Source organism: Tetrao urogallus (genome assembly GCF_951394365.1).
Source record: "Tetrao urogallus genome assembly, chromosome: 1".
Lineage (NCBI taxonomy): Eukaryota > Metazoa > Chordata > Aves > Galliformes > Phasianidae > Tetrao > Tetrao urogallus.
In genome coordinates this window covers 147,549,440-147,570,590 of record NC_136813.1, presented here as the reverse complement: position 1 = coordinate 147,570,590, position 21,151 = coordinate 147,549,440, and the positions used below count along the sequence as shown (strand labels likewise).

At 38.3% G+C, this 21,151-nt stretch overlaps 1 protein-coding gene across 7 annotated transcripts in view; it reads right to left on the bottom strand.

The window, feature by feature from the left end:
• Positions 1-21,151, bottom strand: part of ANKS1B (ankyrin repeat and sterile alpha motif domain containing 1B) — a gene marked incomplete at both ends in the record, with an annotated part of 401,710 nt that overhangs the window by 146,641 nt on the left and 233,918 nt on the right. For all 7 annotated transcript variants that reach the window (XM_079549707.1, XM_079549711.1, XM_079549708.1 and 4 more), the window contains 2 exons: positions 6,618-6,770; positions 20,800-20,898. In XM_079549707.1, the coding sequence (XP_079405833.1) occupies positions 6,618-6,770; positions 20,800-20,898 (252 nt within the window). The remainder of the gene's footprint in view (positions 1-6,617; positions 6,771-20,799; positions 20,899-21,151) is intronic.

Sequence of the window (21,151 nt, the reverse complement as noted above, 5' to 3'; positions counted from 1 at the left end):
CAATATAACGGCTTTCATTAACATTTCTAGAAATCACCACTGAAACACTACAACATAAAAACTGTTTCAAAATATAAAATCCACCATTATTTACAAACTGAGTGACTGATGGTGCTGCTAATGCAGGAAGAATCTGACTATAGAATGTTTTCAAATGCAAGATCCAATGGAAGAAATTTACTACATGACTGCAATTGTTACGTATTTCCTACTTGCAAAAGGAACAAAAATGTATTAAAAGCCTTTTGAGACACCTGTGAGTGCTGTGGCTGAACAAAATCTACACAGCAGTCATGTATGGAGAAAAAATGCTATTTGTATAATATTTCATAACTTTTCTTCTACATGCAGTGAACCTACTGATCCCATTTCCAAAGGAAATAGAGTAATTTACTGTTACTTACTAGCGTAGTAGCTCACACAAAATAATGTAATGCCATTTGAGGCATTGCTCTACTAACGTAGGAGCAACTGAGTAAATCCACATACACGTCTTAGCTCAAGAAATTTCTTATTATCAAGAAATAATGCATCATGATGAAAGCTGTTCAGTGTCAGACCCATCTATGGATTATGTGATTTGAAATACATAAGCAACTAGGGAATTTTCTAGAACACTGATGGAACTTATTTTGAATATGATTCCTAGTAAGTTGAGATTCTACAGAATATACTGCTAATGCAGACTTCAGTCTACAGCAACTACAGGAAGAGCTATGGACATCCTTATTAGTCAGCAGTATCTTTGGGACTGTGGCTCCGTGTTCTCTCAATTCCTTTCAGTGAGCTAAAATCTAGCATGGAGCTCTAAGGCAGAGAGGAAAAGGAATAGAAATTGTAGATCTACAATCGCAACGTATGAGAATGTTATTGAGATGTAATGTTTCATTGTTCTTCAAAACCTGCCTCTGCAGAGTGGTACACCTGGGAAATTAACTAATAACAAGAGAAGAGTTGCAGAACAATTTGTCAAATAGAATCTGAAGGACAGCCCTCCTAAAAAAAAGGGTGTCTTTCATTCCAAGGAGCATAGGAAATTAAGTTGTCAAGTGAGAACTGTACAAAAAGCCATCCATTTGGCATGTACTACTAAGACAAGCTATGGAGTTGCTATCTGTTCTATTGGAATAGGTAGGGAGGCTGCTAAGCAAAACATTAACCTAATCAAGAAATCTGAATGCAGTCTGTGATTCATTTTCAAGTCCTTTAAGCAGAGACTATAACTCGTACTGACATTGGAGGTGTATTAGTTGACTAATGCCTCAGAAGAGCTTTGAGAGCTAAGCTCAGTACAAAGATTGCAATCATTTATATCTATAGGTGCAAGTTAAATATGAATAAAGTAACTCTGACTTTGAAACTAGACATGGATAGCAGGCACTCTGTGCATTTAAAGCTATACAAAGATGGACTAGAAAGATACAGCACAAGGATTTCTGGAAGTATCAAATGGCAAGTGAAGTTTAGCCATTTTGCAAAACTTCAGTTTGCAAGAGAGATTACTGAAAGGAGAATCGATACAAGTGTAAAATGAACCACAGCACATAAAAGATAAATAGAAAAGGAATTCAAGAATAAATTTCTGGAATTGCTAGTAATGATGTGCAAATTTGGAAATAAAGGTTTCTAAGCTTGTCCCAGGAATTTAATAGCATATCCTAGTAGTGGACACATAGATAAATGCAACCAGAAAGAAGTGACTGTTGTAAAGGTACCTCACATCTCAAAATCTTATTGGAGCTCTTTGAAACAGACAAAACTACATAAAGTTGATGATCTGCTTGTCTGGGTTTCTAAAGTCTTTTGACAAATCTTGTAAAAAAATATAGCAGTCATGGCATGATGCCATAAGAAAAGGGGTCTTTTGCAGCTAAATAGCCAGTTAAAATAGGAAACTGTAGGAAAAAACAACAGTTTTCAGAGTGGAAGCAGGTTCCTAGCGAAATTCTGAGGAGATCTGTAAACAGATTTCTGCTGTTCAATATATTTATAAATTGCATTGGAAAGAAGACTAGTGGTAACATTACAAAACTGTTTCAGAAGTCCTTCAGCTGAAAGTGATTAACAACTGGAAGAATGCTGTGCAGACAGCTCATTATATGATTATCCTTTGTGCACAGCCTTCCCTCATCACCCGTTTAAGGTCAGTTTTATGGGTGACACAGTGTAGCATACAGAACCTCTGATCTGTTTCAGCATGGCCATTTTAATGAACTTTTGTTACTATACTACAAAAAATAGTGGGTTGCAGTAGCAGCTTCAAATAAAGGATCACTTCTTCACACAGTACATATTTAAACTGTGCAACTTGTTGGCAATATTACAGATAGTCTAAAGTATTCAAATATAAACTAATGGAAGATAGTTCATTGGTGGCTATTTTCTCTCCCCAGTATCTCTGATCTAATCCTTAACAGCAATCATCACGTCCAAATAGAAACCAGGAATGCAAGTTTTGAAAGAATGCATGAAGAATATTTCCCCAAAAGCTCAAAATCAGGAATGTAATGGAATATATGCAACAATTTGTTAAACATTAATTCTAAAGAAATGACTGAATCACTCATTTGAAAGATCTCTGTACAAAAACAGAAGAGGCTCACTATACAGGATGAACTTCTTGAGAAAAAAATGTAAACCAGGCCACTTACATGTAACCTTCCTCCCAGGAATTAATCTATCTGTGATTCAAGGCCTACTTTCAGAAAAACACAGCTGTGTAACCATTCTCAGTTTTTTTTTTTTTTTTTCCAAGAAAATTGCTAGGGTGTGAGAAGGAGCTTTAGGAGAGTACACAGGCTAAAAGCATGCCAGATAAGAAAGGTAAAATTGAAGGCATCAGATTGTTGAGATGGGGAAACTGGCACCTCAAGGATTCAAGAACAACAACGCTCATATTAAAAGGCATAAAATCCTGAGGAAAAAAGGGGATCAGAAGAAAGCAATTCAGCAGCATCATAGATAACCCTGCTCCAAGAGCAGCAGAAGCCAGAGATTCGCTACCTGATGACTACTTCGCCATTACACTGAGTGACTCATTTGTGGGGGGTGACTTAAAGCTTAGTTCATTAGTCCTGCAATGTATTGTGCGTTTTAGACAACAAATAACTCATTCTGTGCTTTTACCTTGTTTATATCTTGCATGAAGAATCTCTTTAGTAAAAGCTCCCCAAACAGAGTGACTCCCAGAGGGGGAGGGCTACATAAGTAATCCAGGATAACAGACAAGAATAATGTGATTAGTCATATGGAAGAATGTTTATAGTTTAAAGCACAGATATATGCTTTAGATGGGTTAGGGGATTTCAAAACATAGTAGATTTTTTCCAGCAGATTAGATATTTTCCAGAGAAGTTCCACACAGCTACAACATTGAATAAATGGTATCTGAATCTGAGTACAGAATTTGACCTTTCTAGTGAGCCAAGGAATCTCAGAGACAAAACCAGAAGTATTGGAAAAGCCAGTTCTGGGAGAAAGCATACCCCGAATACTTATACTGTGAAGACAAGACAGTTTGAACTATCCTTCCCAGAAAGCACATTCCTGAGAAATTAATGAAGGCAATGAATCTGGGACAATTCTTGATCTAAATGACAAATAAATATGTGAAACAGAATCTAAATTTCAAAGACAGTATTTTTGAAGACAGACTGAGGAGGGTGGCAGAAGCTAACAAGAAACACAAGCTAATAGCTTTTTAAAGTTTGATTCAATTGCTTTAAGTAACAGCCGCTTGACTGTGCTTGAAGGAATACACATTAGATATATGTATACCTAAAAGTTCAGAGGAGACTAGTACACAAATTAGAGCAGACAGTGAATTGCAGCAGGAACCTGCATCTTAAATTTGTTTCTCTCTGCCAATAAGGTAGCTAGATTGATTTAGTTGCAGAGAGAATATATATAATTTCAGAATATACTGCCTGCTTTCTGTCTTAAAAAAAAAAAAAAAAAAAAAAAAAAAAGACTGTTTGCTTTAATAAATTAATAGATTTATACCTTGAAATGGAAGAAAAGCACCTTGCTCAGCATCACACATGAAAGTTTAGAGGTATGCTATAAGTAAAAGCATATTAGATGCCATAATAACAAAAGATAGTCTTACTACTAACGTACAAAAAACAATCTATGACTTCATGATCTTGATCCACCACCTTAAAATTATAGAAAGAAGATAGTAAATAATTTTAATTTTTCAGAATGTAGTGAAAGGTTGTGAAAAATCAAATGTTCCCTTCTCTCCCATGCCATTTCAGTTATGCTATTTTACTTAATAAAGATATTATCTTTACCATCAAATCTGCTTCTACCCCATCAATAAGCCATCAATAATTTCCCAAAAGCAAAATGGAAAGAAGCACCAAATATGAATTAATGAGTTCCTTGCACAGAAATAAGAATGGCTTTTGTGTCAAATTCAGAGGCTTCAACTGTTTAACCAATGGCTAAAAGGAAAAAGTTGCATCTGTAGCACTTGTTATATTCCAGAGTGGCTTTGATGCTTATGGATTCCTTTATGAAAACTTTCTGTAACAAGATCCTGTTTGCCTTAGCCTGAACAAGAGGTGGAACTTCTGAAATCGATTTCAGGCAGCAGGACTGCAGGTCAGAGATAAGCCAAACTGCACAATGCCTCAGACCAATTTCTTGTCCATTTCTGAAAATTTCCTCTCAACCCATACTGCAAAATAACAATAAGTACTTTCCAGAGCCACAGCTTCTTGTAATTAGCAATTATTTCATTATGATTAGATGCCACTGACTGGTTAGAAAAGTCAGAAAAATGAAAGGAAATAAATACTGGCTAGACCCTAACGAAAATTCTGAGAATTTTAGTGACTGCTTTAGTCACTATGCTTTATTACCCAATAGCAGGGAGAAATTTATATATGCAACCAGAAAAATATTTAAATAACTGTTTAATAGCTCCTTATTGCAAATGATGGCAATAAGGAGCATCTTCCCAAGATGCATAGGGATTAATTGAGAACAGGCTGTTAACACCTGAAATTAGAGGGACTTATACTGGTTTGGTTTATACTAATTTTACAGAAATGTATTCCTGTTAATTTCAGTGCAGGCACTTACTTCTCTTTTCAACAATTAAATAAATTTGGAATTAAACTGTGTCTTTAATGAGCTCTAATGATCCACTTGGGGGCGCTAAAAGGTAATTTGTTTGTGAATTGATTATGGCAAAATGGTTGGGATTCAAAATAAAGTTACACAACATGAGCAGAGATTTCTATTTTTTCAACTCAGTGCTGGCTGTTCATCTACATAAGCTTCTGGAGCAATGGGTCCCCAGTTCTTAACAAATTTCCATCTACTTATAGAAAAAAGAATCAGTTAAAAGTAGCATAGCAGCAGACACCCATCACATCAATTAAAACCAAACTTCATTTATACTCCTCCGACATACATTGAATGCAACAGACAGAACATATAAGGCAGACTAATCCTTACTCTTATTCTACATTTGCATGCAAGCTAAAATTAACTGGGGGAGGGGAAAAAAAAAAAGAAAGAAAAGAAATTTTAACAAGTAGTAGCTTTGCCTTTCAGTTAATAATACCTCTGCTTTTAAACACTGTGCTGGGCTGGGCTGGGTCCTGGGCTATACCTGCTTGTAACTTGTATACCAGTTACTGTGTTGAAACATGGCTTTGCACCATTTTTATGTTATCCATTTCTCTAGCTTGAAGGGAATTGAGAACTATTCCCCACAATGAAGTTGTATCTTACACCTGATTGCCTGTGGCTTCTGGTGGCCCTTTCACTGCTCTGACAGATAGGCACTAATTAGAGGTGGAGACACAGTATCTTCTACACGGGAAGGAAGAGCAGAATTTTTTTGGGGAAGAGCTAATAAAATATGACATTGAGCTTTTGTTCACGTAGGGATTGTCTTAAAGATCAGGTAAGGTGACAATATAGTCGATTTCAAAAGCCACAGCAGATCCAAAGCTATAATCATCTATCTTTTACAAAAGCAAACAACATCAGTACCAGACACAAAACTTACACGAAAATTCCAATGGTAAAGCTGTACTCTCAATTTCTTCACTGTAATAGTACAAAATTAATCTTATTCCAAGTTAATATGCAGTGCAGTCCACTTTAAAGTTTATGGTTGACCATATTTAGGCAACAAATTTAACTGACTTATGTAAACAAAGTTTCAAACAAAAGTGGTAACTAAATACAATATTTTGTTCTGTTAATATAACTTGCCTACATTTAGGGTTTCTTTCTTTCAAGTTTAATTTAGCCAAAGCATGTGGAAAAAACCTGTGTGTTTATAAGAGCTACTGTTGTTAGGCACTCTGTAAGTGAGAACGTACAATTTATAAACAGTAAAAATATACTTTGAAATGTCATTCAGCATCCTGAAGGCAGATGCCATGATAGAATGCCATACTAAAGACAATGAAAATGCAAATAGAAGCAAAGGGTACAGTCAACCTAGATAAAGGCATGAAAGCTGTAATCATTAACAGTACTTGATGACAGTATTTGTAGTGCGGTTTGCTTTTGTGCTTTTCCTTTCCTGCGTAAAGGCACGTACTATAACATATTTTGGAGCAACCACTGCTATAAATTGACCAACTTACATTAATTAATTCAATCTCCCAGATTTTTTTCACAAGGTCCATCGATGTATAGCCATTAATTAGAAAGGATTTGGTATAGTCACCCAGTTCAATGGAATCCAGCCATTCAGCTACAGAGGCGGGGTTGTAGCCATCATGACCGATCTGCTTCATCTGAAAAACAAGAATGAGTAAGAATTGCAGATAACATTCATTAAACATGTTTCAGAGAGTAGATATTTTCATTTATTCTCCTTGGGACTTTATTCTCTGATTGACTTCCTTTCAAAGACTAGCACAATACAAAGAAAGAATTTTGAGTAAAAGTACTAATAAAACTTAGCTTTCAATGGATCTTTTTCTTATGGCTCTTTGCCTTTTAAACTAAAATATACCAAGACTGTATGTAGCATGTGTTCAATCCTTACTAGACATCACAGAATCCACAAGCAGGGGATGGCAAAAGACAAGAGAGAAAGAGAGAGAAAGAGAAGGAGATTATTAATATCCTGACTGCACAAAAATGTCACCTAAGATTTCTTAGTAGGAGAAGAAATTAAACTGAAGGTTGGATCTTTTGCTATTGCACTTCAAATGAAACATATTTGCTTGGTTATATTATTCCTAATTTATCTCTCCTCATAGGTTATCTGATATTTCATAGAGGTTGAAGCAACAGTGTATTTTTTCACCCCCAAGGGAAGTTTAAAATAGTGTCTTTCCTCTACCTGGTCATATTTTTCATGGAGCTCCTGGGAATTTAATATAATTTAGATTGCTCTGCTTCTGTGAAGTTGATTGAGACTGGACAACTGAAACCAATATTACTGGAACAAAACTGACAGAATGATGTACACAGAAAAGCACCACATGCATTATAAATCAACACAAGCAGAAAAAGCATAATCATATACATTCTATTTTCATAAAAATAAACTAAGAAATCCAACTAGCATCTAATTTTCTGGAATGTTGTAAAACTACTACTACAAGAAGTAAAGAATTGTGATTTTTCTTTCCAAATTGCCTCTTAGTGACACAGGAGAAGATTTTCAAGATAGCCTTTAAAGACAAAATGAATAAAGCTTCTACCTGTGCTATTAGTTATGACATACTCTTCTTAGGAATTACAAAGCAATTTGCAACAGTGGCAAAGAAGCAAAGAAATAGAAAAAACAAAACAAAACAAAAAAAGCAATAGCCTCAATTTTCAACATCACTATTTGCATATCACTGACATTCTTGCTTGAATTGACATTTAACTCTGGCTAATTTGATAATACACTGAATTGGTGAACTTCTAAGCAGTTTCAGAGTTTAAGGCTTTGCATTCAGCACAGCATCTCCAGAATATGCAAGAGTGGTACTGTGCATGCTGAAAGGCAGTCTCCCATTTCTGCCTTCTTATATACACTGCAACTTTCTGAGAAACACTGGAAGTATGACAAAAATATAATGCTTTGAGCTTAAGTTTCAAGTGACAAAGTAATTTAAAAAGAAGAGAATTCTGATCTTAACACCTTGCCTGAACCAGTTTATTTCTCAAAGTTTATCTGAAATGCAATCTGAATTCAAAGCAGAGGAAAAAAAAACAACAAAGAAATTTGAAATCCAAAGTAGTGTTTGTCTATCTGTTCAAATGCAGAAAGCCAGCAAACCATGATCTTGATCTCGGTTTCCTGCAGTAGCAGAAAGGAAGGATGCAGACACACTTCATCATGGATTTGACAGTTCACTCTTTGGTCTTTTGCTACAGATGTTGGGTATAAAATATTAAGGAAATATTTAAATGATGCAGTGAAATCATTACCTGAAACCATATAAGAGAGAGAATTCCCATAATTAACTATGGGAATTGTAACCTTCCAGGTCACTTCTGAAGCGAAGGATTCATATTAGGAAGTGAGAGTCAAAAGGCAAGAATTAAGTTAAGACTATGAATTCAATTTTGTTGCTGATCTTGACATTTTGGAAGTTAGTTTCATCCTGATTTAGAATGAAATCTCCAAATGCCAAAAGAATGGCAAATGCTTCTTTCGCTGTCATTCAGATTTATTTCCAATTTTATACTAAAGGTCTGTCCAGCAGACTGCAAAACCAAGGACAACCCTGTCAGCTTTGCTTCTTGGAAAGCTTATTTCTAGGGGTGATTTGAAATAAGTTATTGTTAAACAAAAGACACTTGGAAAGAAAGGGCCCAATAAACAGAAGAAAAATCTATATAGAGAGAAGATATTAAGAAGATGTATGAGGTCTGCATAGAACCCATGACTTCTGAAATATGTATTTTTGTTTCCCTTCTCCTGATATAGACAAAAGTGAAGCACTTTTGAAGCAATTTTCAGAGAATTCAGACAGAATATTCTGCAAAGTCCTTCTTTTGCTTATTACTATTTAAACTTTAATAAATATTGATTAGCACTATTTTTCTTCTGACCTGCTGATTAAGAAACCTCATGCTGTTTAGCACATAATACTGAAAGCCCATGAGTTTCTATGAAAAGCAAACACGGCATTGGAAGTTTCTGAATTCTGAGTTCTCAAAGGAGATCTCCATCAGAAGGGAAAAACAGATATAAATCCTACTGATTTGCAAAGGGATGCAAGCATGGAAACACAGAACATCCCAATAAGCAAAATGTTGAGAACGACTGAAATGTATGCAGCAATATCACACTCTTGGTGCCAACAGACAAAATTGTCATCAAGTCACTCAGCAGCCTACGTGAACATGCACTGGAGTATTGTCAGGCACCAGGAGAGTATGCAACATTTCCCCTCTCTCTGCCCCAAAGCCTGGAATACAGGGTGTTCCATTGAAACACTGGGAAGTGCTTTACTGTGCAAGAGAAGGAGCAATGGAACTGGTTGCCCAGAAACTGTGCAGTCTTCCTTCTTGAAGATCTTCAAAAGACACCAAAACACGTGCCTTGGCAGCCTGTTCTAGGCAGCCATGCCTGAGAAGGGGGTTTAGATCAGGTGCAACCAGAGGTCTCTTCCTGCCTCATCTGTGATTCAGTGGTCTGGCTGCCTGTGTGGAAGGCCAAATCAGGTATTGTGCATCTTAGTAACCATGGGTCATACCCGCACAGAGTGCACTAAGAAGTCTTGATGGAGCCTGCAGGAGTTGAAATTGAGCTCAGGCCCATGCCTTTGGCCATCACCTGAGCTATGCTATAGATACACCTGTACCTAACCAGTACCTTGCTGATCCTTCCCACTGACTCATCCTCTGAAATCAACCTCAGACTGTCCTCTTTGTGGATTTGCCTTATGCCGTGAATGTTCCCAGTTACTGACACCATTCCTGCCTTGCTCTTCTTGGACAGTTGCTTTGTCCTTTTCGGCACCAGCATGGCCCTATGTCCCCAGCACCCCTCTCAGCTCTGAGCTCTCCAGCTATGGTGTGGGGACCCTGCCTCCTGCTCCCTGACACCAATGACAGAAAATTAATCTCAGAACTAGGATATCTACCAGCAGTTTCAGCCAAAAAGCAATAATTTGTTTGGCACAAAAAAAAGAACCAATCTCTTTTCTAAACAAATTTTCTAAAATGTGCCCAATATGTGAAAACTAATAAACTTTCACTATCAGTTTCCTCCTACGAAAAGTTTTGTTATGTCTGTTAATATCATCATCTAACTTATTAACTGTCATTCTTAGCTGGCTGAATTTTTTGCTTTCAAATATTCTTTGACAGATTGGCTATCTAGACGTGATAGTATCATTAACAGTACCTACGTTTCATATAAAATGTTACGGAGTTTTTAAATAAAAATAGAAACAGTTTGTAATACAGCTGTTTGGAAACACTGCCAATTTACTTTCTTACAGCATGTACTTTAGTTGCTTTGTATTCATATTCTCCTTAACAAGTAACAGCTCTTGAACTGTGTGTACCTTTCTCCTATGTAACACCATAATCTCAGTCTCCGCTCACAGATCATTGTAGAATAACGCATTGATGCTAACTGCTGATTGTTTGTTTGTTTTGTTCATTACTGTTTGTTTTTGATAGAAAAAGACTTCCCATTTTACTGACCATATTTTCAATCATTTCATACCGGAGCCAACAGATGTACCAGTGGTGTCAAACATCTAACCACATATGTCCACACTGTTTGACTGGTATAAAATTTCTAAGTTTCAAGTCTTGACTGTTCTAAATACAGCCTTTCAATGATTAACTGCTCATAAATAGAAGCAGTTGTTCTTCCACAGACGGTGCTTCCAGTTCATTAGGTTACTCTATTTAAAGAGCAGTATTGTTGCTAGCTGTTTCATTGCAGATGATTTTAGAATGCTGACTATTAAAAAATCTAAGCATGAAGCCCATAAGATTTAGGAGTGATAGAGAAAAAGAAATGTTGAAGAAAATATGATATAAACTAAGCACAGAGGAAGGCACAAAACAGGAGATTTCTCTTCTTAGTCTCACTGATCTTTCACTAGCATTGCTTCCTCTGAAATGAATAGAAAGCAGAAGCCAGGAAGAGCAGTTTCTCATAGCCAGATGTTAATATCAAATAGCATTCCACTGGGTTGAGAAATCCTTTACAAGAGACTGCATGTATACCAGTTTTACATAAGAATAAATGGTACTTTACATGACTTTTGTCTCTTACAGGTGTCCAAGTAAACATGAATGGAGCTTTACAATAATCATGTATGCACTGGTGAATTCAATAAAACGGACTGTTACTAGTTTATTGTGTTCATCTCAGACAGAAGGGAACTAATGCTATTTTCTCTACAGGTTATATCATTATCTGGCGGATCTCATCACTGTATTAAAATCAAGCTTTTTATCTTCTGCATAAGGAGAAAGAGATGACTCGACTTTCACAGCTTTTTAAATGACAGCAGCAATTACAGTGAATTTACACACTTGTGTAGGTTTGCAAGATCTTTTTAGCAGGTACATAATGCTTTCTTATAAAATGTTGGCCTTTCTGAGACATTTAATCATCTCTCCCAGGAATGTATACAAAACTATCAATTACCAATCTGATTAATTCCGGACTGCGGTAAGGGGAGAAGGCTGAGGGGGAATCAGGACAGGAACAGAGAGACAGTTCTCAAGCAGACCAGCAGAACTTCCTACAGATCTGAGTAGATTTTTTAATTGCTGCTGATGCTGCAAATGTCACTGGGTGAAAACAAGGACCTGCCTGCAAAGGCACAGTGGGTAAGAAAGAGCCATACACAAAAGTTTTGTGTTTCTTTTCCACCTTGCCACATATTAAAAAAATCAACTAGTTGAAGCTGTGTCCCAGTAATGTTTGACTTTTCTTTCTGCTAGTCAAAATCTTTCAGTCTTCCTGTGGAGCTTAATATAAAAAGACAATATAGTCACATTCACTTTGCAGCATAGCCTGATTCAGCATCCTGCACTAATGCAAAATCCAGATGATCATGAATTAAGTTCAGAGTTTCCTACAGAAGATTACCAGTATTACAGAAGATTATCAAGCATCCCTTCTGTAACTTTTTGCAGTTTGAATCTGTCTTCTGAATGAAAAGAAAAATAGATGCACGCAAACATATTTTTTCCTTTGGAAAATTTGAAATAGTTAGTTCCACATCCAGAAGCCTTAAGAGACTCGTTGTTCACCAGTCGCCGTATGTGGAACAAGGGAAGAACATTCAGTGTTACTAAGATGCTTTATGTGACAGTTCAGGACATTTCTGTTTGATATGATGTAATCTTAAGAAGCCCTAAATAAGAAAGTTGTGAACTAATTAGAATGTGTGGCCTTTGATCTCAAGAGTTTCTATGATGATAACTTTTGAGAGCAGCCCCTTGGGTATTTGTTAGTACTTCAGCACAAATTGCTGGAGATTTACAACAGATCAACAGACTGACACATAACTGGCAACACTCACCCTCTCTTGTGTCCTCAGTAGCCCTGACTGGTTTCCGTTCAACAATATGCTGTCAACTGCACTAGCAGTTGAACTAGCAACATTCTCTTTAACCCAACAGTACTATGGTTTGCTGCCAAAGCATGACTTAAAAGTAATCTGATCATTGCCTCCACTTCACACTGGTTTGGTTTGCAGAATATTTTGGGTACCCATTATACCTTATACTTGTATGTACACTACAATATAGTTTTCTTTTTGGAGGAAAGTAAATCAGAAGACCAGAAGCAGGAATGCACCAAATACAATCTCTAATTTATTTTCTCCACCTTTTACTAATGTTATTTTTTGTGATGGTCAGAAAACCCAACAATCTCTTCAGCTTCACCTATGGGGTATTTATAGGAAATGTGTCTGAAGGAAATTATGCTCTTCAAGAGACACAAAGATTTGAATCAAGTGGTTGACAACTCTACCACCAAGTCTGCATTAGTCACAAGGATTAGCTGGCTATGCCTTAAGAGTAAAAGTTATGGGAGAACTGAGTCCCCCTGATCTGAGAAAGGTTGCAGATGGGAATGTAGATCCCATTAGGGGTCCTGATGGAGCTTACAAAGGGTGAATACCTGGAGAAAAATAGCCACACTAGGAAAGACATCCAGAAAGTAATTATCAGTATCTTCTTTCTCAGATAGAAGTATGTGCAGAAAGTCTAGGACATTCAGGATGTCATTATAGAAAATAGCACTTTCTCTCCTTTAGCATATTAGCTTGCCTCAGGGGAGAGAGTAGGCACTATGGAGTCAGCCACAAAAAACAATGTAAAAAAGCATGAGAAGAAATAAGACTTGCTCAATGGGCAATGGTGACAGGACCAGTGATAGCTACTGTAATTTACATGAAACAGAGAAACGATTTCATGTCCCATCAGGTGTAGCTCACTAACAGAAGGAAAAAAGGAGAACATTAGTGGGACTACATTCATCAGACAGCTTTGAAGCACATGAATAGAAGCACCACTCTGAGATAAACACCCTGAACTATAGCATGGATGTTTCTAACAACTGCTCTGTTCTAGTGATCCATTCCTTTGTGTTTCAGAGTTGAAAAACTTCTGTGCTGTGCTGAATCTAACACTTTTTTTTCTGTCCTTATGGCCTTAGAAGCAGTGTAATGAGCTGGTGAGTGACCTCCTTCCAAGTTTGGTAAGTAACTTTGAGAGGTGTTAGAAGGAAGAAAAACAGCAGGAAAGAAAGCACTTCCTTTGACACCTGTTTTACATCTTCAATTCCAGCAGACCATAACAAAACCAAGAAGTCATTGCTAGAAAGGGACATAAATGTTAGGATACCCACTTTGTAGCATCTCCTCCTTTGGTCACTGTCATTAGGAATGGAAGTGCTGGTGATCTATCTGTTAGCTGTGCTGAATGAGAGAGAATTAAACACCAGGATTCAAAATAGATTGCTAATCTCTGCAACACCTAAACCAACTGATAGCAAATAGCAAATATATGATGTGGTCCCTCTGCTATATACACAGCATAGTTAACGGGCACAAGCAAAGTAGTTCTGTGTTCCTAAATGCCAGATTTGATGTGCTTACACAAATGGGTGTTACATATGAGTAATAGATTTAGCGCTTTTTAGAAGCACAGCTTTACTGCTCATATAACACTATTTACAGAGAGCATGTGCTCAATACCCCACTCATGTCCTACTTTTTGTCTGCTTCTGCAAAGCACCCAGGAAACAGACTTGCTGCCTGCATGCCACTGCTACAAGATTCTCAGACGTGAAACCTCTCTGTGCAGGAAGGAACAAGCTGCATGCTATAAGAATAGCTCTGAAGCCAGGAAAATGGTGCTTTAAGCTAACAACATTCTTCCATCTGTCAAATGAGAGAATGCGTTCCCATTACGGGCTGGGAGAAGGAGCTTTATACTGAGCAACTGACATGAAAAAATTCCTTTTTCTCATCTAGGTCCTCAGATGAGCTAGGATAATTATTTTCAACCACTTAGGAATCCATTGAGAATTCACTTGCACATAGACTCTGGATGCCGAGATAACTGAAAATGACACATTGTGACTTCTATTGTTTTCTTAGTCAATTATGCATATCCTGCAAACAAGTACTCCCTCAGTATTAGGTTTTTTCTGAAGTCCTTGTACTTGCAAATTTAGTATACTTTCAAGCATGGTCTCTGGCTCTCTACACATCTGAACTTCCTTTTAATAAAACATATAAAATCCATTTCCAAAGATTTATTGATTTCATTCTGTTAACACACAAAAAAAATTCTGAATGTAATATCAAACTCTGCTAAGACATTTGCTCTAAAACTGGTGTCATGCATAAAATATGTCCCTTTTAAGAATTAACTTTACAAATTATATTTCTACTGTCACATCTTAACCTTATCTAATAATAACAAACCATAAAGTACTCTAGTTAATATTAATGTGAAACTTGAATAACTTAAACTACATTAGTGTAAGATGAGAATGTGGGCTGCTATCTCTAATCTAACAAAAAGGATAAAATAACAAGCAAAAAAAGATCCCAACTCTCCTTATCTGTTACAAAAATATTAGCTTACTCCTGTATGAAATGTTTTCCTCAAATACAGAATTATTAAGGAAAAATATTCTATTTTGAGAATTCTGGTTCATACATGCCTTTTTATAATGGTTAAACACAGTATAAGAAAATACAAAATAAACTGATCTATATTTGGATAAATACCTGGATTTTTTTTCCTATTTAAAACTACATCAGGCGTTAGCAAATAGTTCCTAAATATACTAGTGGTGTTTGAAATACAGAGATACCACAATTCTTTAGGAAATCAGTATTGAAGAGTGAGAAAAGTCAACTTCCTGGCACCAATGGATGCTTTGCAGAGGCAAAATTGCAACAAAATGGTGGAAAAACTGCAAAAAGTGGCCCCTGCCTCCCCTGAGTGGGAAGACTGAAGTCAGTGATGAGAAGCAGCTCTAACACAATGTGGACAGAGCTGGGAGTGATGGCATCCAACCCTTGCTCATACAAAGGATGTTCCCAGGGGTGCTGTGAACAGGATGTGCAGACAGATGGGTACGGCAGTTTGTGCTGCAGTTGACGCTGGCAAGGCAAACAGGGAGGGTGTTAGGGAGCTTGCTCCTTTCTTGTGGGTGAGGCACCCCATTGAAACTAAGATGATGACCACAACTCTGATGGAGGGCCCATAATCTTTCTGGGCTCACACGTTTACACAGGTGGACCTCCTAGGGGGCAACATTGCTGCCCAGACCTCTGGCTGTGGGAAGCTTCAGAATCTGGAAGTCATCCAAAGGACTGAGGTGAGTGAGGGTGTTGCGGGTGCAAGCACACCCAGCTTGATGATCTTTTTGAGCAGCTAACCAGGCTGTGAGAGGAAGTTGCCAGGCTGAGATATATCCAGCAGCTGGAGAGATTGATGCCTGGCATTATGCAGTGGTACAGGCAGCCCAATAACTCTGTCTTATGCCCCATCAAGGGGAAGAAGATAAGAAGGTTTCCAACCTGACAGAGGGCAAATGTTCAGGATGAAGGAGACAGGAACCTTGTCTCTGCTTGGGTCAGGAGGACAAGCCCATCCCCCCCTCTCCACCAAAGCCTCCCTAGCCAATAGATATGAAACTACGGGGTGGAAGGAGAAGGCATAAATGGAGGTTTGGAACCAGAAAGGGGCAACCACATTAAAAAGATCTAACCAAGAACCAGAGTCACAACCAGTGCCACTAAAAAAAGGTGAAGGGTCTCAGTAATTGGAGAATCTGCTGAGGGATGCTGAGGCACTCATTTGCCATCCAGATGAGATCTTGCCCTCTAGAAAGGTTTACTGCCTGCCAGCCTGCATTTGAGATATAGATTTATATATATATAAGGAAAAAGATACCACGTAAGATAAAGCCAGAGGACTACTATCCACTCTTGTCTTTCAAACTGGGTCTCATGAAGCTGGGACTGGAAAATAAAAAAATATATATAAATGTCACTTGGGAACACGCTGAAAGAAACGGAAGTTCAGGTAAAGTTCTCCTCAGTCCTACTGGCTGGAGAGAGGCTGAGGTTCAGGCAGGAGGAAAATAACAGACCAATTAAATGAATGGCTGCATGGATAGTGTCATGCCCAGGGCTTTGGTTTCTATGATCTAGGACACAACTTCTATAAATCGGGAAGGCTGAGTTGGGGAGGGACACAATTGATCTGGAGGGGCAAGAAGATCCTAGGCAGTAAGCTGTCAGAACTCATCACCAGGGCTTTAACTAGATTTAATGGGGGAAGGGGATGTACTGCTGAGGAAAAGAAAGATTCAGGGAACACTGTCACTTTATGAATCAATGGGGAAAAATCTCAACTTCATTCCAGAGGTCTTAGAGCTTCTTCAAGAAGGTAATGTGGCCAAAAGCCAGCTGAACTGCCTTTATACCAATGCACACAGCATGGGAAGTAATAAGCAGGAGGAAATGGAAACCGTGGTGCAATTGAAAAACTATCACTGCTGTCACGGAAACATGGTGGGATGACTCATAGAACTAGAATACCATGATTGATGGCTATTAGTTTTTTAGGAGGGATAGGCAAGCTGGGAGGTGTGTGGGAGTTGCCCTCTAAGTTAAGAAGTGGATAGACTGAGAAGAGCTGCCTCTGAGAAGTAGTTCATGAACAGGTTGAGAGCCTATGGATTAAAATTATGGATCAATAAAGGGCATCTGGTGATCAGGGTCTACTACAGGCCATCTGATCAAGAGGAGTCTGTTGATGAGGCCTTCTTGCTTTAGCTGCAAGAAGTATTGTTCTTGCAGGCTCTCATCCTGATGAGGATATTCAACCTTTGTCCTTAGGGAGAAAGGAACAGAGCAGAGCTGGCAGCACTTCAAGGATGCCTGTCTGAAAGCAGAAGAGCGTTCCATCCCCCAGAATAAGAAATCAGGCAAAAGAGGCAGGAAACCAGTGTGGCTGAGAAAGAACCCATTGTCCAGGCTCAGGGGAAAAAGAGTAAAAGCAGTAGAAGCAGGGAGGGATGGCCTGGAAAGAATATAGGGATGCTGTCCAGCTGTGCAGGGATGGGATTAGAAAAGCCAAGACACAGATGGAATTAAAATTGGCAAGGGATGTGATGAACAACAAGAAGGGTTTCTTTAGATACGCTGGTCAGAAATGACAGGCAAAGGAGAATGTGCCCCCTCTCATAAACATAAGGGGAGAGCTGACCTTCTCAGACATGGAGAAGGCTGAGGTACTTAACAAGTTCTTTGCCTTGGTCTTCATAATCAGTCAGGCTTCTCATGTCCCTGAACTTCTAAGCAGGGGCCAGAGGAGCAAAATCTCTCACAGGGCAAGAGTGGAGCAAGTCCAAGACTACCACATGAAGCTGAATGTGTACAAGTCTACAGGGTCAGACAACATACATCCCAGAGCTCTGAATGAATGGGCTGATGTAGCTTCCAAGCTGCTTTCCATCATATTTGAAAAATCATGGCTTTCAGGTGAAGTTCCTTGTGACTGAAAAACACCACTTCCATATTCAAGAAAGGGAGAAAGAAGATCCGGGGAACTACAGGCCAATGATCCTCACCTCTGCGCCTGGGAAGATCATGGAGCAGATCCTCCTGGGAGAGACGTTAAGGCACATGCAAGATGAGGAGGTGATCTGAGACTGCCAGCATGGCTTTACCAAGGGCAGATCATGGCTGACCAATTGGGTGGCCTCCTATGATGGAGTGATGGGACTGGTGGACAACAGAAGGGCAACTGATGTTGTCTATCTGGACTTACTCTCATTGATGTTGTCCCACACCACATCCTTATCTCCAATTTGGAGAGAAATAGATTTTAAGGCTGGACTATCAGGTGGATAAAGAATTGATTGGATGGTTGTAGCCAGAGGGTTGTTTCCAACAGCTCTGTGTCCAGGTGGAGGCTGGTCACAAGTGGTGTCCCCCAGGGGTCCATCTTGGGACCAGTGCTCTTCAACATCTTTACTAATGACATAGTCAGTGGGATGGAGTGTACCCTCAGGAAGTTTACTTATGACTCTAAGCTGTGGTGCAGCTGACACAATGGAAGGGAAGGATGCCATCCAGAGGGACCTGGACATGCTTGAAAAGTGAGTGCATGAGGTTTAACAAGGCCAAGTGCAAGGTGTTACACTTGAATTGAGGCTATCTCAGATACAATTACAGACTGGGAGAATTCACTGTGGCTCTGTGGAGAAAGACTTGGGGGTCCTGATGGACAAAAAGCTGGACATAAGACAATAGCATGCTCTTGCAGCCTGGAAGGCCAACAGCATCCTAGGATGCATCAAGAGGGGTGGCCAGCAGGGAAGGAGAGGGGATTGCCTCCCTCTACTCTGCCTTCATGAGGTCCCATCTGGAGTACTGTGTCAGCACAAGAAGGATGTGGAGCTGTTGGAGCAGGCCCAGCAGAGGGCCACGAGTATAATCAAAGAGCTGGAGCCCTCCAGTGAAGATAGGTTGAGGGAGTTGGGCTTGTTTAGCTTGGAGAAGAAAAGAAGGCTCTGGAGAGACCTCATTGTGACCTTCCATTACCTGAATGGGAGCTTACAAGCAGGAGGAGGATCTACTTTTAAAATGATCTGATAATGAAAGGACAAGGGGAAATGACTTTAAATTAAAAGAGTGGAGATTTAGATTACATTTTAGGAACAAATGCTTCACTCAGAGAGTAGTGAGGTGGTGGAACAGAGAACGTGGTGGATGCCCCATCTCGGGAGGCATTCAAAGCCAGTTTGGATGGGACCCTGGGCAGCCTGATCTAGTAATTGGCAACCCTGACCATGGAAGGGGAGTTGGAACTGGATGATCTTTAGTGTTCCCTCCAACCTAAGCCATTCTATGATTCTTTGATAATTATAAATATTTTCATATAGCACTAAAACATGGAATATTAAAAAATCATTCATTAATTCTGAACAATTTAAATGAATAAAAAAGAGTTGGTTTCTTCATGAAATATGAAAAACAAAAAAAATACATCAACTAAGAGCAGGGATTAAAATTGCAAAGATTTTTTTTGAATGATAGCATTGTTGAATAATTCATAAATTCACATTTAAACTATAAATATCTATTGTAATTCATCAAATGCTACTTTTATATACACTAATACTTGCACCATTTATCTCACTTGTCTAATATGGTATATGGAATATTACTGTCTTTAATCATGTTTGTTGTTTCAGTGCACAGACTCAAATTGTAGTATACAAAGATTGTCTAGCACATCCACCAGTGGAAGCAATTCACAACTTTACATATTCCCTATACAAAATAAACCCTTGTTCTCTTTTACAGGCAATCCATAAAACCTTTTCTAACTATGATGAATCAAAATTCCTCTTGGCAGAATCAGACTCATGATCCAAACTGAAAAATCCTTTAATGGCTCTTCTCACTCTCCATCACTGTCACACTGCAAACAGTTTAATCTCTCTTTACCTTGATCATTCCACACATGCTGCTCCCAAACTCCAGAGTACTCCATGCACTTTACACCAGATGCTATTCCTGCCTCAGTATCTCTCATGGCAGCCCTCTGAGAATTAGTGATGTCTATGGCTTTCCATTCATTTTCCTTACAGTTTCCTTACACAAAATCAGTAAGTTTTCACGCTTAGCCCAGTATCTCTTTCACTTACCTATTCAAATTTCTTTGTTTAGGAACACTAGCAGAAGCCTGCACTGATATCATGCTGTTGTGCAAAATATAAGAACCATGCTTTTATAATGCTGATTTTAAAATCTGTAGCTTAAATTAGCTAGAACTAAAAAATGATTGGAAAATGACTGCAAGTTGTTATGTCCACAGCTGAGAAGCAAAAATACAAAGCAGTAAATCAAATATGGAGCCTATAGGAAGTCTCCAAATCATACATAAAAGGCAAGTATTAGGAAAAACATGTTTCATCTAAAGGTATGAAGAATACTTACAAGATTCTTTCTTCAAAGGGAAAAGTACTTTCAGATCAAACATCCAGTATTCATTGACAGCCTTATTTACACATTTGTAATGACAGAGTGTATAAAAAGATTAAAAAACTAGAAGAAATTAAAATGAATTCTTAAAAGCTGTAATTTGAAATTACAGATTTTACATTCCTTTGCTTTATTTGTTAATTGTCCATACAAAGTGGGTTCAATGTAATGATATTACTTTATTATACTTTTGCACATACAACAAATGGTAACAAGACCAGTAGGGAATTATGTTTATGTTTTTTAACTTTAAAAAATGTGAAAGCTGTAGGTGCTAGTTCTCACACTTGGATAATAGCAGAAACTATACCTTTGGGAGAAGCTGAATTGCTTGGAGTATTCTCTGTCTATGTCCAGAGTTAAGTATTCCTATTTCCAAGAGATCTTGGTCCTCCATTACATTGCTTCCCTAAAATGAGAGGAAAAAGGGTAGAAAAGAAATGAAAAAAGAGCAGATGACTTCAACAGCTTGAAACAAGCCCCTTCTGCTGGTTTTAGAAGGGAACATTTTGCTTAAGTTATTATATTGGAAAAGATTAACAAATGACTGATGATGGCATTCACTGTCAAATTGACAAAATATGGTGGAGGGCACTTGAATTCATGGACAATTGCTATACTGCTGACACCCATATCAGTAGAGAAACTGTAGCTCCCAATAA